The 13,589-nt window shown below is 54.2% G+C and overlaps 1 protein-coding gene and 1 long non-coding RNA gene across 2 annotated transcripts in view; both read left to right on the plus strand.

The window, feature by feature from the left end:
• LOC149875748 (uncharacterized) overlaps nucleotides 1-2,991 on the plus strand; it is a 79,821-nt gene extending 76,830 nt beyond the window's left edge. The window contains exon 3 of the mRNA XM_090064118.1: nucleotides 2,762-2,991. Within this exon, the coding sequence (XP_089920244.1) occupies nucleotides 2,762-2,991 (230 nt within the window). The remainder of the gene's footprint in view (nucleotides 1-2,761) is intronic.
• Nucleotides 2,992-4,186: 1,195 nt separating this feature from the next.
• Nucleotides 4,187-13,583, plus strand: LOC149875755 (uncharacterized). Its single transcript, XR_016439759.1, has 4 exons — nucleotides 4,187-4,265; nucleotides 8,601-9,197; nucleotides 9,305-9,448; nucleotides 12,475-13,583. It is a non-coding gene; the product is annotated as an uncharacterized LOC149875755 (long non-coding RNA).
• The last annotated feature ends 6 nt before the right edge of the window (nucleotides 13,584-13,589 follow it).

Genomic DNA, 13,589 nt, shown 5'->3' on the forward strand with positions numbered 1-13,589 from the left:
CCAAGATCCCTTTCCACTTCCGTGCCACCCAGCAGGTCATTTCCTAGGCTGTAGGTGTGCTGGACATTTTTCCTCCCTAGATGCAGCACTTTGCATTTCTCCTTGTTGAACTGCATTCTGTTGTTTTCTGCCCACTTGTCTAACCTGTCCAGGTCTGCTTGCAGCTGCTCCCTGCCCTCCGGCGTGTCCACTTCGCCCCATAGCTTAGTGTCATCTGCAAACTTGGACAGAGTACATTTCACCCCCTCGTCCAAGTCGCTGATGAAGACATTAAAGAGTATCGGTCCAAGGACCGAGCCCTGCGGGACCCCACTGCCCACACTCTTCCAGGTCGAAACCGACCCATCCACCACAACTCTCTGGGTGCGACCCTCCAGCCAATTCTCCACCCGCCGGACTGTGCAGTCATCCAAGTCACAGCCCCTTAACTTGTTCACCAGTATGGGGTGGGATACCGTGTCAAAGGCCTTCCTGAAGTCCAAGTATACGACATCCACCCCTCCTCCTGCGTCGAGGCGTTTTGTGACCTGGTCATAAAAAGAGACTAGATTGGTCAGGCACGATCTGCCTGCCACGAACCCGTGCTGGTTTCCCCTCAGCATAATTTGTCCTGCCAGGCTCTCACAAATGTGAGCCTTGATGATTTTCTCAAAGATTTTGCCAAGGATGGAGGTGAGACTGACTGGCCTATAGTTACCCGGGTCCTCCTTCCTCCCCTTCTTGAAAATGGGAACCACATTGGCCCTTTTCCAGTCCTCCGGGACTTGACCCGTGCGCCACGAGCGTTCAAATATTCCCGCCAGTGGCTCTGCAATGATGTCGGCCAGTGCCTTCAGCACCCTCGGATGGAGCTCATCCGGGCCTGCCGACTTAAAGGCATCCGGTTCTTCCAAGTGACCCTGCCCCACCTCAGGGTCCACACATGGGAGTCTGGTGCCTTGCTGCTGCCTCCCTACACTCCCAGGGAGAGACTTGTCGTGCCTCTCGCTTAGGAGCACTGAGGCGAAGAACTCGTTGAGGAGTTCAGCCTTGTCCCCTCTGTCCGTCACCAATTGTTTCTGCCCATTTAGCAGGGGTCCTATTCCTCCCTGGGCCTTCCTTTTACTCCCTATATATCTAAAAAACAATTTCTTATTGTCTTTTACTTGGGTTGCCATCCTCAGCTCCATGGTAGCTTTGGCCTGTCTAACTGCCTCCCTACAAGCACGAGCAGAAGAGGTATATTCCTCTTTGGTGAGCTCTCCCTGTTTCCACTTTTTATGTGCTCCCCTTTTGGCCCTTAGTCTGCCCAGGATTTCTCTGGTCAGCCAGGGAAGCCTCCTGGCCCCTTTCCCTCTTTTACCTCGCACGGGGATCGTCTCGCTTTGTGCGAGAAGGATAGCTTCCTTAAGGCACAGCCACCCTTCTTGGGCTCCCATCGTTTCAAAACTACTACTCTGCAGTGCATCCTTCACTAATCGCCTGAGTTTGCTGAAATCAGCTTTCCTAAAGTCCAGCACGTTCACCCTACTGGTTACCTTACCCACTCGACGCCTTATGTTGAATTGTACTTTTAGGTGATCACTGTCCCCCAGATGGCTACCGATCTGTAGGTCCCCTACTATGTCATCCCCCGTTGCCAATACCAGATCCAGTAAGGCATTCCCCCTAGTGGGACCATGTACCTCCTGCGTCAGGTGGAGGTCCTGTACACAGGTTAGAAACCTGCGTGAGCGGTGGGACTTTGCTGTCTGTGTCTCCCAGCAGATGTCCGGGTAGTTTAGGTCCCCCATGACCACCGCCTCTTTAGCTTTTATGGTCTCTGAGAGTTGCCTCAGGAGCCCCAAATCTATTTCTTCCCCTTGATGTGGGGGTCTGTAGCAGACCCCTACCACCAAATCCTTTTCTCCTTGCCCCCCATGTAGCCTAACCCACAGTCCTTCTACTTCCTCATCCTTTGATTCTGTCTTGATGAGGGTTGATGTATATTGCTCCTTAACATAGAGCGCAACCCCTCCCCCCCTTTCCCCACTCTGTCCTTTCTGTACAATCTATAGCCCTCAATATGTACCGCCCAGTCGTGGGATGGATCCCACCAGGTTTCCGTCAGCCCCACTAAGTCGTAGTCGTTTAGTGCAACCAGGAGCGCTAGTTCATCCTGCTTGTTCCCCATGCTCCTAGCATTAGTATATAGGCACTTGAGCCCTGTGACTGGTGCTTTTGCTACCCCCTCGCTCCAAGTCCTAAAGGGCTTTTTGTCCCTAACCTTCCCGTTCCTTACCTGTGCCGTATTGCTGTCCACCCCCTGCCTTTCACGTTCCCAAAGCTCTCTTTCTTCAGGCTGGGCTGTCCTTGTGGGTGCCACCTGGTTTGGTGGTCCACAGCCTCCCCCACCCTCATCTTCCCCTCCCCCCGACGAGCCTAGTTTAAAGCCCGCCGGAGGAGATCCACCAACCTGGAAGAAAACACACGCTTACCTTTGGGGGACAGGTGAAGCCCATCCCAGCTCGTCCCCAGGTAACAGCAAGTGTGAAGGTCGAGGAGCTGCCATTTCTGACAGGGCGTCGTGATGACCACCCCGGACTGGGACAGAGTTATTGGGGCTCATCTCCAGCCTCCTGCCCTCAGCAAGAGCTGTGGGACAAGGAGTCTGCCTTCTCCCCCATCCTCCACACACCGAAGCCTCCATCTGCCTCAGTCCCAGGCCGGTGCGGGAGGCGAGCACGGCTGTCCCCCTGCCAGCAGCACCAGCGCTGCCCTCCGCGCTCCTCCCCACCCGCAGGTGCTGGGACCCTGAGCAGCGCTGAGCAGAAACCTCCCGGAGAAGAGCCTGTGAAGCTGGATGTGCAGAGGACTTGCCCAGGGGGACTGGAGGAGAGGGGCTCCCTGACACCCGAGCCAGGCCCAGGGCAGAAGGGGCAGGACAGGTCCCCAAAGCAGGGGCAGAGCACTGGGTGCAGTGGGGGGGAACACAGGTTGAGCAGAGCACAGGAGGAGCCAGGGGGGCTGTAAAAAAATGTGGGTAGCAGACAAGAGCTGCAGAGCATCAAGCCTGTGGTGTCACAGGCTGCAAACAGTCCAAGCTGGCATTAGCAGGAGCTCCCCCCAAGTGCAGATACCAGAGGTGCTGGCACGGGAAGGCCTGGTGAGACTGCATGGAGACGGGGCTCCCTGCCCCTAAAAGTGCTGGCTCAGGTGCTTCAAAGGACCAAGCAGACAGGACATGATGAGCTGGGCTGACACCGACCCGGAGCTCCCATGTCCACAGCTGCATCCACCTCGCGTGTGCACTGAGTAACGGGGGATGCTGCAGCCCTGCATGTCCTGGCTAAGCCTGCAATGAGCTGTAGTGCAGAGCGATTGCAGATGGGCCGTGGGGCTGGGAGCAGCTGGCCCAGGAGACACTGATGGTGCAGTGCTTGTGCCCACAGCTCCGGGAGGTGTTTGCGGATGTGTCAGTGTATTTCACGCGGGAGGAGTGGGAGCTGCTGGAAGAAGAAGACAAGGTGCTTTACCGGGACCAGATGCTGAGGAATTACCAAGCCCTCGTTTCCCTGGGTAAGGCTCTGGTTCTTGCTTCTGTATGGAGCTATGTGGATTTTGACATTTTGTAGTCATCTCCCTGTATTTCAATAATCTCATCCTCACGAACTTTCGCTGGTGGTTTAAATGCAGCTGTACAGGCTGGGGTGAGGGACTGGGGAGCAGCACTGCAGAGAAGGACCTGGGGATGACAGTGGACAATGGGCTGACCAGGAACCAGCAGTGTGCCCATGTTGCCAATAAGGCTAATGGCATCTTGAGCTGCATTGGGAGGAGCGGTGCCAGCAGATCGAGGGCAGTGATTCTTCTCTATTCAGCACTGGGGAGGCCACATCTGGAGTCCTGTGTCCAGTTTTGCATCCCCCACTCCAAAAAGGATGTGGACACATTAGGGAGGGTCCAAGGGAGGGCAAAATGGTTCAGGGGCTGAGGGACATGACTTATAAGCAGGGATCTGGGTTTTCCATTTCCCAAGGAAAAATAGAGAAAACCATGGATTTTCCTTTTTTATTAGCGAAAACGAGGATTTCTCCTTTTAGCAGAGAAACGTATGCATTCCCTGCTTCTGCAAAGTGCTCTGCAGGCGGGTTAAGCTCCAGCCTGCCAGAGCTGTTTTGCCAACAGGGCGGGAAACCCCCAGCCCTCCCTGGAGGGGAAGGAGGAGGGGAAAGGCAGGGCCTGAGCCTCGCAGTCAGCCACAGCTCCGCTCAGCTCAGCTTCACTCTTTGCTCCTGGAGCCTGAGGTAAGTGGGACTTGCAGGGGCTGGGGGCCCCTCGGGCAGGCCTGGGGGGTTGCAGGTCTTGGCTGGGAGCATTGGCAGGGCTGGGGGGAGCCAGGAGCTGGCCTCTCCCCACCTGAGCAGGCAGCAGCAGTGGGGGAGGCAGCTCCCTGCTGCTTCTGCAGGGGCAGCTGGACTGTTCTCGGTGATGGCCGACGACAGAACGGAGAGTAACAGGCTCAAGTTGGAGGAAGGAAGTTTAAGTTAGAGATAAGGAAGAATTTTCTCACTAGGAGGGCAGTGAAGCACTGGAACAGGCTCCCCAGGGAGGTGGTGAAACCTCCATCCTTGGAGGTTTTCAAAGCACGGCTGGACAAAGCCTCAGCTGAGAAGATGTAGTTGGGGCTGGTCCTGCTTTGAGCAGGGGGGTGGACAAAATGTGACCACCTGGGGTCTCTTCCAACTGGAAATTTCTGTGATTCTGGCTTGTGTGCAGGATTGAGGGAATTACCTTTTCCTAGGTCAGTTTGCTTGTCTTATACTTTCTTTTGCCTCCCCTTCTCCCAGAGGATTTCCTTAGGGACGAGCTCACATGCTTTCTGTATCTCAACAAAGACCACATAGACCATGTCTACATTCTGGCCTTTTACATGCTGTGAAACGTGTGTCCTTCTGCTTTCCTTGGCCCATATCCATGACTCCCAGGAACTTTGTGTTAAACCCTGCAGTATTTGCCAACCTGTGAACTCTTCCCCCTCCTGGGATGATCGTCTCATTGGATAGGATTGCTTAATTGCAGCTACAGTTATTCTAAAATCATCCTTTCCTGTGCCCTGGTGATGTTGAATTATCTCCTTCTCAGAAGAAAAGTCTCACTCTCAGCCACCTGTCATGGATGCTTTTCACTGCCACAATCCGTACTTTAAACCTTCACTGAGAATAAGCTCATTTCCCCTCCCTTTCCTGGAATTTCACTGATAAGATAAATGTTATGCATCCATAAGTGTGTCCAATATCTCTTCCTTTTGGTACCTTGAAAACAAACAGAAGCCTTCTCTGTCAAAGGCTTCTCTCCACGGTACCTTCTCCTTCCTAAATGCCCGTCCTGCCTTGTCCATGAAGCCACTAGTAGAAACCTTGAGTTCATTGGATCCATTCCCCAAGTCCCCGTTGGTTATTCTGCATCCAGTACCCAGTCACTAACCCTCTTTAATTACTGCCTGAAACAGGATATCAAGGTCCCACACCTGCCTTAATCTCCAAGATCCAGCAAAGAGAGGTGGAGAACTGGGTCTGTGCTAATGAGGACTGTGGGAAAATCTCAAGGTCAGAGGACCTGCTGCCAGGTGAGCTGTGGCTCTCCCCTCCACCTGAGGTCACTCTTAGAAATGCTCCATGCCCATAGTGCCAGGGGGACCTGGAAACCACAAGACCTTCTTTTGCAGGTAGGTATTATAGGGCTTTGGACTTCTTTTGCCTAGTAGTTTATCCCCTGGTGATGTCAGGTGAGCTCATAAGACAAGCATCACCTGCGTGACTGGTTGGTTGTTCCCGCTCATCTGCCGCATCTTGATGTTCTTCTGGGAGATCATCTCTGTAGGTATCTTGTGGGATCTCACTCATCTGAGCTCTTTGTGGGGCTCCAACGACCCATTTACACCATCCTTACCACATCCAAAACCAGAACTGGCATAGTTGCTCTGGAGCCCGAACTGCCTAGCTTTGGTATGTGTTGCCTCCAGGTGTCGGGCACAGGCAGAACAGCACGGACAAGCCTCAGAGAAGAGATAAGTCCCACCCATCCATGTCACCAAGGAGGGGAGGGCTTATGCTTGTTACTTGGTCAGAGGCAGGAGGAAAGCTGGGCCCCAGGAATCCCACTTCTGCACCTGGAGCAGGCCAAAGAGCCCTGAACAGGAAACAGGAAGGCTGTACCCTGGTGCATCCACTGTTTGGTGTTGCCCCAGGAGTGGGGAGGAGTGCACATGAACAGCAGCCATGGCTTGCTGGGATAACTAGGACAATTAGTCCTATAGAGCTGTCATCATGCATGCAAAACAAATCTGTTAAATTGCACGAAACCACATGTGTGAACTGTTTTCTTCCCAGGGAAGGTGACATCCCTTTGCTCGAGATGAACTCACTCCTAAAGTTTAATCTGGGTCACTTTAATGCTGAATAAGAATTTCACACAGGGTGGATAGGGGGTGGGGGGCAAAGGCAGGCTTTCAGAAGCCCAATATTTCTTCCAAGTTGTTCTCTGTGTTTAACACTGCATAAAATAAAACTCATATTGGAGGTATTAAATTTAATGTGCACCAGGAAAATGGCTTTATTGTATATGTAGACATGCCCTGTGACTCAGCTGTATGAGCACTATTATTAGGACCTGGTTGCCTTGTTGGAAGAAAGTAAGTTAGCACCAGAACTACCACTCTTATACCTGGTGGTGTTGCCATCCTTGCTGAGTGATGCTGATGTGTTTTCAGTGGTGAAATATCTGCAGCTGTGGTTCTGTCAGAAAGTCATAGCCAGGAGATCCCAACATTAAGGAGCCCATCCTTGAGGGACTGGCCCAGGCTAACATCCTAAGGGACAGCCAGCACGGGTTTGTTGCGGGTAGGTCTTGTTTGACCAATCTCATTTCCTTCTATGACCAGGTGACCTATCACCTGGACAAGGGAGAAGAGATTGATGTCATATATGTTGACTTCAAAAAAGCTTTTGATCTGGTATCCCATGATCACCTCTTGGCCAAACTGGCCGGTTGTGGCCTTGGCTCCACCACGATCCGCTGGCTGGGAAATTGGCTTCGTGGTCGGACCCAGAGGGTTGTGATTGATGGCAGTCACTCATCGTGGTGCCCTGTGACCAGTGGGGTCCCCCAAGGCTCTGTCCTTGGACCCATACTGTTCAACATCTTCATTAACGATGTGGACATTGGAGTCAGGAGTGGACTGGCCAAGTTCGCCGATGACACCAAACTTTGGGGCAAAGCATCCACGCCAGAAGATAGGCGGGTGATCCAGGCTGACCTGGACAAGCTCAGCAAATGGGCAGACGAGAACCTGATGGTGTTTAACACTGAAAAATGCAAGGTTCTCCACCTTGGGAGGAAAAACCTGCAGCTTCCTTATAGGCTCGGCAGTGCTACGTTGGTTAGCACTACAGAAGAAAAAGACTTGGGGGTCATCATTGACCACAAGATGAACATGAGCCTCCAATGCGATGCTGCGGCTAGTAAAGCGACCAAAATGCTGGCGTGCATCCATAGATGCTTCTCGAGCAAATCCCGGGACGTCATTCTCCCCTTGTACTCGGCCTTGGCGAGGCCGCAGCTGGAGTGCTGCGTCCAGTTTTGGGCTCCACAATTCAAAAAGGATGTGGAGAAGCTTGAGAGAGTCCAGAGGAGAGCCACGCGCATGATCAGAGGTCAGGAAAACAGATCTTACGATGACAGGCTGAGAGCCATGGGACTCTTTAGCCTGGAAAAGCGCAGGCTCAGGGGGGATCTGATGGCCACCTACAAGTTTATCAGGGGTGACCACCAGGATCTGGGGGAACGTCTGTTCACCAGAGCGCCCCAAGGGATGACGAGGTCGAACGGTCACAAACTCCTGCAAGACCGTTTCAGGCTGGACATAAGGAAGAATTTCTTTCCTGTCCGAGCCCCCAAGGGCTGGAACAGTCTGCCAGCGGAGGTGGTTCAAGCACCTACACTGAACACCTTCAAGAGTGAATTGGATGCTTACCTTGCTGGGATCCTATGACCCCAGCTGACTTCCTGCCCTTTGGGCAGGGGGCTGGACTCGATGATCTCCCGAGGTCCCTTCCAGCCCTGATGTCTATGAAATCTATGAAACACCAGTTGTGTCTTAAGGAACTGGCAAAGTTTTGGGCAAGTTTATTGTCTACATGTTATGGTACAAACACAGCTTTGATCAGACAGACATGATATTGATAGTTTGAAAGAAAGAGAGAGAGAGAGAGAGGGAGACTCCTGCCAGAACAGGGAGAAGGCACCACACTAAGCTAAAAACAAGAAGCAACACCTACAACGGTGTCGATGGGGAGTGCTGCCAGGGCCTCTGCCCAGGGGTACAGCCTACCTGGGGCTTGTCTGAGGCCTCCACCCAGACAAAGCCCACGGGGGGGCTTGTGTCCCCCAACCTCCTGGCCTGTGGGGGTTGCCTAGCAAGGCCTGGGGGGGCAGGGATTGGGGACCCCCTCACCTGTCCTGCAGGCGCCCGCCTTAGGGCCCTGGAGGTGCGGGTGAGGGAGCTCCAGGAGGAGGTCAGCAGGCTGAGGGGGATCAGGGAGGCAGAGGAAGAAACTGACAGCTATTTCCTTTCCCTGCAGGGTCACGCACCCAAGGACGAAGCATCCCGGGAGGTGCCCCCACTGCAGAATGGCAGACGGTCACCGCCAGACCCAGGGCTGCCCATAACACGGCAGCACCAGCTCCTCCGGTCTGGCTGGAGAACAGTACGAGGCCCTGGCGACACTGGAGGAGAGGGAGAGGAGGCAGCTCCATTCTCTCCATGATCCGAACAGGCCGAAGGAGCTAAGCAGTCCCGGAGGAGAAAGCATCGTGTGATCATCATAGGCAACTCCACCCTGAGAGGTACGGAGGCCCCATCTGTCGCCAGGACCCCTCGGCACGCGAGGTCTACAGCCGGCCCGGAGCAAAGATTCACGACGTGACGGGGATGATCCAGGCCATGATCCAGCCCACTAATTACTATGGCCCATGGTCCTAATCCATGTGGGTACCAATGATGCAGCCAGGAGAAGCCCTGATCACCTGATGGCAGACTACAATGCTCCGGGGGCGTGCTGAGGGAGACGGGGGCACCGGTGGTTTTCTTTTCTGTCCTACCAGCGAGCGGACGTGGAAGACGGCACGCAACATGCATCGGAGAGACTGACTGGCGGCTTCGAGAACCGTGTCTCGAGGTGGGCTTCAGCTTCTTCGACAATGACCCGCACATCACGATGAGAGACATGCTGGGATGGGATGGGCTCCACCTTTCCCCCAAAGATAAGCACATGTTTTCTTCTAGGTTGGCAGATCTCCTCTGGCAGGCTTTAAACTAGGCTCGTCGGGGGAAGGGGAAGGCGAGGGTGGAGGAAGCCTTGGACTGCGAAACCAAGCAGCACCCACAAGAACAGCCCAGCCGAGACCGACGAGTGGAACAAATACCCAAGTAAGCAACAGGGGCCAGGGCGATGCTGAGAGTAGGGGGTCAGTGCACACATCCACAGGAGGCCTCAAATGCCTCTACACAAGCGCTTGTAGTATGGGGAACAAGATGGAGGAACTCACCCTCCTGCTAGCTGACACCAACCCGGACATAGTGGGGACCACTGAAACATGGTGGGAACCAACGCACGGCTGGGGGGTGAATATCAAGGGCTATGGGCTGGACAGGAGGGACAGGACAGGGAGGAAAGGCGGGGGTGTGGCACTCTGCATTAAGGAGGAAAATACATCCTCACCAGGTAGCACAGAGTCAGAGGAGGGCACACGGAAGTGCTCTGGGTTAGAATAAAAGGCAATCACAGGGAAAGAGACTTAATGGTGGGGATCTACTACAGACCCCCCGACCACGGGGAGGAGCTAGACTGGGTATTCTTAAGTCAGCTCACGGAGGTCATTAGGTCAAAGGACGTGGTCATCATGGGTGCCCTGGACTTCCCGGACATCTGGGAGGAGCAGTCAGCCAGGTCTGACTGCTCACATAGGTCCCTAGCCCAAATGCAGGACCTCCATCTAACCCAGGAGGTGCCCAGCCCCACCGGGGGAGATGCCTTGTTGGACCTGGCGCTGGCCATGGGTGACGACCTTGTGCGGGGGCTGCGGGTGCTCGACCCCCTGGGCGACAGCGATCATCGCCTGCTGGGATTCACCATCCAGTGCAAGGTGGCAGAGGCCTGCAGCAAGGCAGCAGCCCTAGATTTCAGGAGGGCAGACTTCAATGAGCTAAGGAGACTAGTCGGGGAGGCGCTGAGGTCCCGGAGGGGAGGGGAGCCAGGTGTCCAAGGAGAGTGGTTGCTCCTTAAGGAGACGATCCTCCAAGCCCAAAGGAAGGTAATCCCAACAAGGATCAAAGGGAGCAGGAAGGCGCAAAAGCCCCTACGGCTCACCAAAAGTATCCGGGAATGTCTCCTAGCTAAAAGGGAGGCGCACCCCCAATGGCAGGGAGGGGCCATCCCCAGGGAGGACTACACTGCGGTTGCTGGGGGCTGCAGGGGGGGTCAGGGAGGCCAAGGTGGAGATGGAACTGGGACTCGCGACCTGGATCAAGGACAACAAGAAGTCCTTTTTTAAATATGTAGGGGGTAAAAAGAAGGTACCGGGTAACGTGGGGCCCCTGCAGGACACGGTAGGAAATCTAGTTGTCACATCAGATGACAAAGCCAACATATTTAATGACTTCTTAGCCTCCATTTTCCTGAGCAGGGACCGGATCGGCCCCCCCACCGGGCCCCCCGCACGCCCCCGGGGAGGCGCACCCAGGCCCAGGGTCAGCGAGAATCTAGTCAGGGAATGTCTGGCGGGACTGGACGTGTTCAAATCAACTGGTCCGGACAATCTCCACCCCCGAGTGCTGAGGGAACTGGCCGAGGTCATTGCGGGACCCCCGGCACGGCTGTACGAGCACTCGTGGTGCTCTGGTGTGGGGCCAGAGGACTGGAAGAGGCCAATGTGGTTCCCGCCTTCAAAAAAGGGAGGAAGGTGGACCCGGGAAACTATAGGCCAGTCAGTCTTACCTTGATCCTGAGTAAGCTTTTTAAGAGAATTATCCTGGTGCATGTCCATGAGGGGCCAGCGTGGGAGGTTATGCTTAGGGGCAACCAGCACGGGTTCATTAGAGGCAGATCCTGTCAGACCAACCTGATGGCACACATGGGCCCTGCTCCCTCTGCTCCTGCTCCCCAACTGAGGTCAGATGTTGCCTTTTTCCAACTTCCCACATATCTGAAGAAGGACTTTTTGTTGTCCTTGATTCTGATGGCTAGTCTGAGCTCAGTTTCTGCCTTGGCTTTTCTGAACCGCTTTCTACAGGTTTGCGCAAGTGCTGAGTAGTCCTCCTTGGTGAAATTCCCATTTTCCATGTGGTGTACGCTTCTGTTTAAGTTTCAGGAGGTCCAAGAGTTCCCTGTTTAGCTAAGGGGGCTTTCCTGCCCACTGACTGCATTTCCTGTGGGACGGGTTGGACTTTCCTTGCACTTCTAGGATTGAGTTCTTAAGGAGCAACCATTCCTAATGGACTCCTCTTCCCAAAGGGCCATGGTCCATTAGTGCCTGACTGACCAGTCTTCCGAGTTTGTGAAAGTCCGCCTTCCCAAAGTTGAGGACTTCTTTTTACTGAGGGATTTGCCCACCCTGCATTGAATGGAGAAGGTGATCAGTTCATGGTCCCTGTCACCAAAGCTTCCCCTTGATCCTCAGATTTCTCACCAGATCACCACCTCTGACCAGAACCAAATCCAGCAGTGCCTCTCCCCTAGTTGACGCAGGTGAGAAAGCTACGCGACCAATCAGATTTGGCCATGTGCTCTTCCCAGAGGATGTCAGTGAAGTTCAAGTCCCCCATGACAATCATACATCAGGAGCGTGCGGCCTCAGCCAGTTGCCTATTGAATTCTCAAGCCAGTTCTTCTTCTTGGTTGGGAGGTCTGTAGTAGACTTCTACAGTTACATCCCCCTCCCCATGCTCTTCCCGTATTTTGACCCAGAGCGTCTTGACGCGCCCTTCATGGTTAGTGAACCTGGTTTGTAGGGAGGTGTACTGCTCCTTGACATAGAGAGCTACACCCCTACCCCTCTTCCCAACATGGCCTCTCCTGTACAGGGTATAGACTTGTATACCAACAGACCAATCATAGGTGGAGTCCCACCAGGTCTCCCATATCCCTATGAGGTCATAATCTGTATTGCACAAGAGAAGGGCCAGTTCCTCTTGCTTGTTGCCCAAGCTCCTGGCATTTCTTTACAGACAGTAGAATCTGTCATGGGAAGCCCTAGGATTCCTTGTGTGATGGGATATGATCTTTCCTTGGTCTGTTCTCAGAGTAGGTTCCCTTGAGCTACATAAGCTGTTGCTACTGTGATTGGCATGACTTGGCCAAAACTGTAAATTGACCACCTGTCTCCCAGCAATCTTAGTTTAAAGTCCTGTCGAGTACATCAGCCATTTTGGCCAAAAATATTTTCTTCCCTTTCCAGGTGAAGTGGAGAACATCTCTTCCCAACAATTCACTACCTCTCTCACTGAAGTCGGGGTTGTGGTCAAAGAAGCTAAACCCCTCGTGATGGCACCAGCTCTGGAGTCTTCTGTTCACCTCACTGATGCACCTTTCCCGCCAGGGCCTGTGACCCATGACTGGGAGGATTGAGGAAAAAACTACTTGAGCTCCCAGAGCCTTGAGCCCAGCCTCCAGAGCCCTGTACCCATGCTGGGATTGCTCTGAGCCATATCATTGGGAGACTGTGGTGTCGAACGCACACAGCCAAATAGGTCGCCAACTGGCTGGAGGGCCGCACCCAGAGGGTGGTAGTGGATGGGTTCTTCTCAACCTGGAGGGGTGTGGGCAGTGGGGTCCCCCAGGGCTCGGTCCTCGGGCCCGCACTGTTCAACATCTTCATCAGTGACTTGGACGAGGGGGTTAAAAGCACCTGTTCAAATTAGCTGATGACACTAAGATGTGGGGGGATGTGGGCAGACTGAAAGGAAGGAATAGGCTGCAATCAAACCTAGTCAGGTTACAGGGGTGGGCAGGATGGGTTTCAACACAGACAAGTGCAAGGTGCTGCACCTGGGGAGGAAGAACCACTACAGGCTGGGGAACTCCCTTCTCATCAGTACAGAAGCAGAAAAGGATCTGGGGGTCATCATTGACTCCAAGATGAACATGGGCTGGCAGTGTGGGGACGCGGTCAGGAAGGCCAACCGCACCTTGCCCTGCATCCACAGATGCATCTCGAGCAGGTCCAAGGAGGTGATCCTCCCCCTCTATGCGGCACTGGTCAGGCCGCAGCTGGAGGACTGCATCCAGTTCTGGGCGCCGCACTTCAGGAGGGATGTGGACAGCACGGAGAGGGTCCAGAGGAGGCCACTCGTATGATCAGGGGCAGCAGGGCAGGCCCTACGAGGAGAGGCGACGGAACCTGAACCTGTTCAGCCTCCACAAGAGAAGGCTGAGGGGGATCTTGTGGCCTGTTACAGACTAGTCAGAGAGGACCAGCAGGCACTGGGGGAGTCCCTGTTCCCCCGAGCACTGCCAGGAGTGACCAGGAATAACGGTCACAAGCTGGCAGAGGGGAGATTTAGGCTAGATATC

The sequence above is a fragment of the Crocodylus siamensis genome, chromosome 1 (assembly GCF_052110815.1).
Source record: "Crocodylus siamensis isolate JL-2025a chromosome 1, ASM5211081v1, whole genome shotgun sequence".
Classification (NCBI taxonomy): Eukaryota; Metazoa; Chordata; order Crocodylia; family Crocodylidae; genus Crocodylus; species Crocodylus siamensis.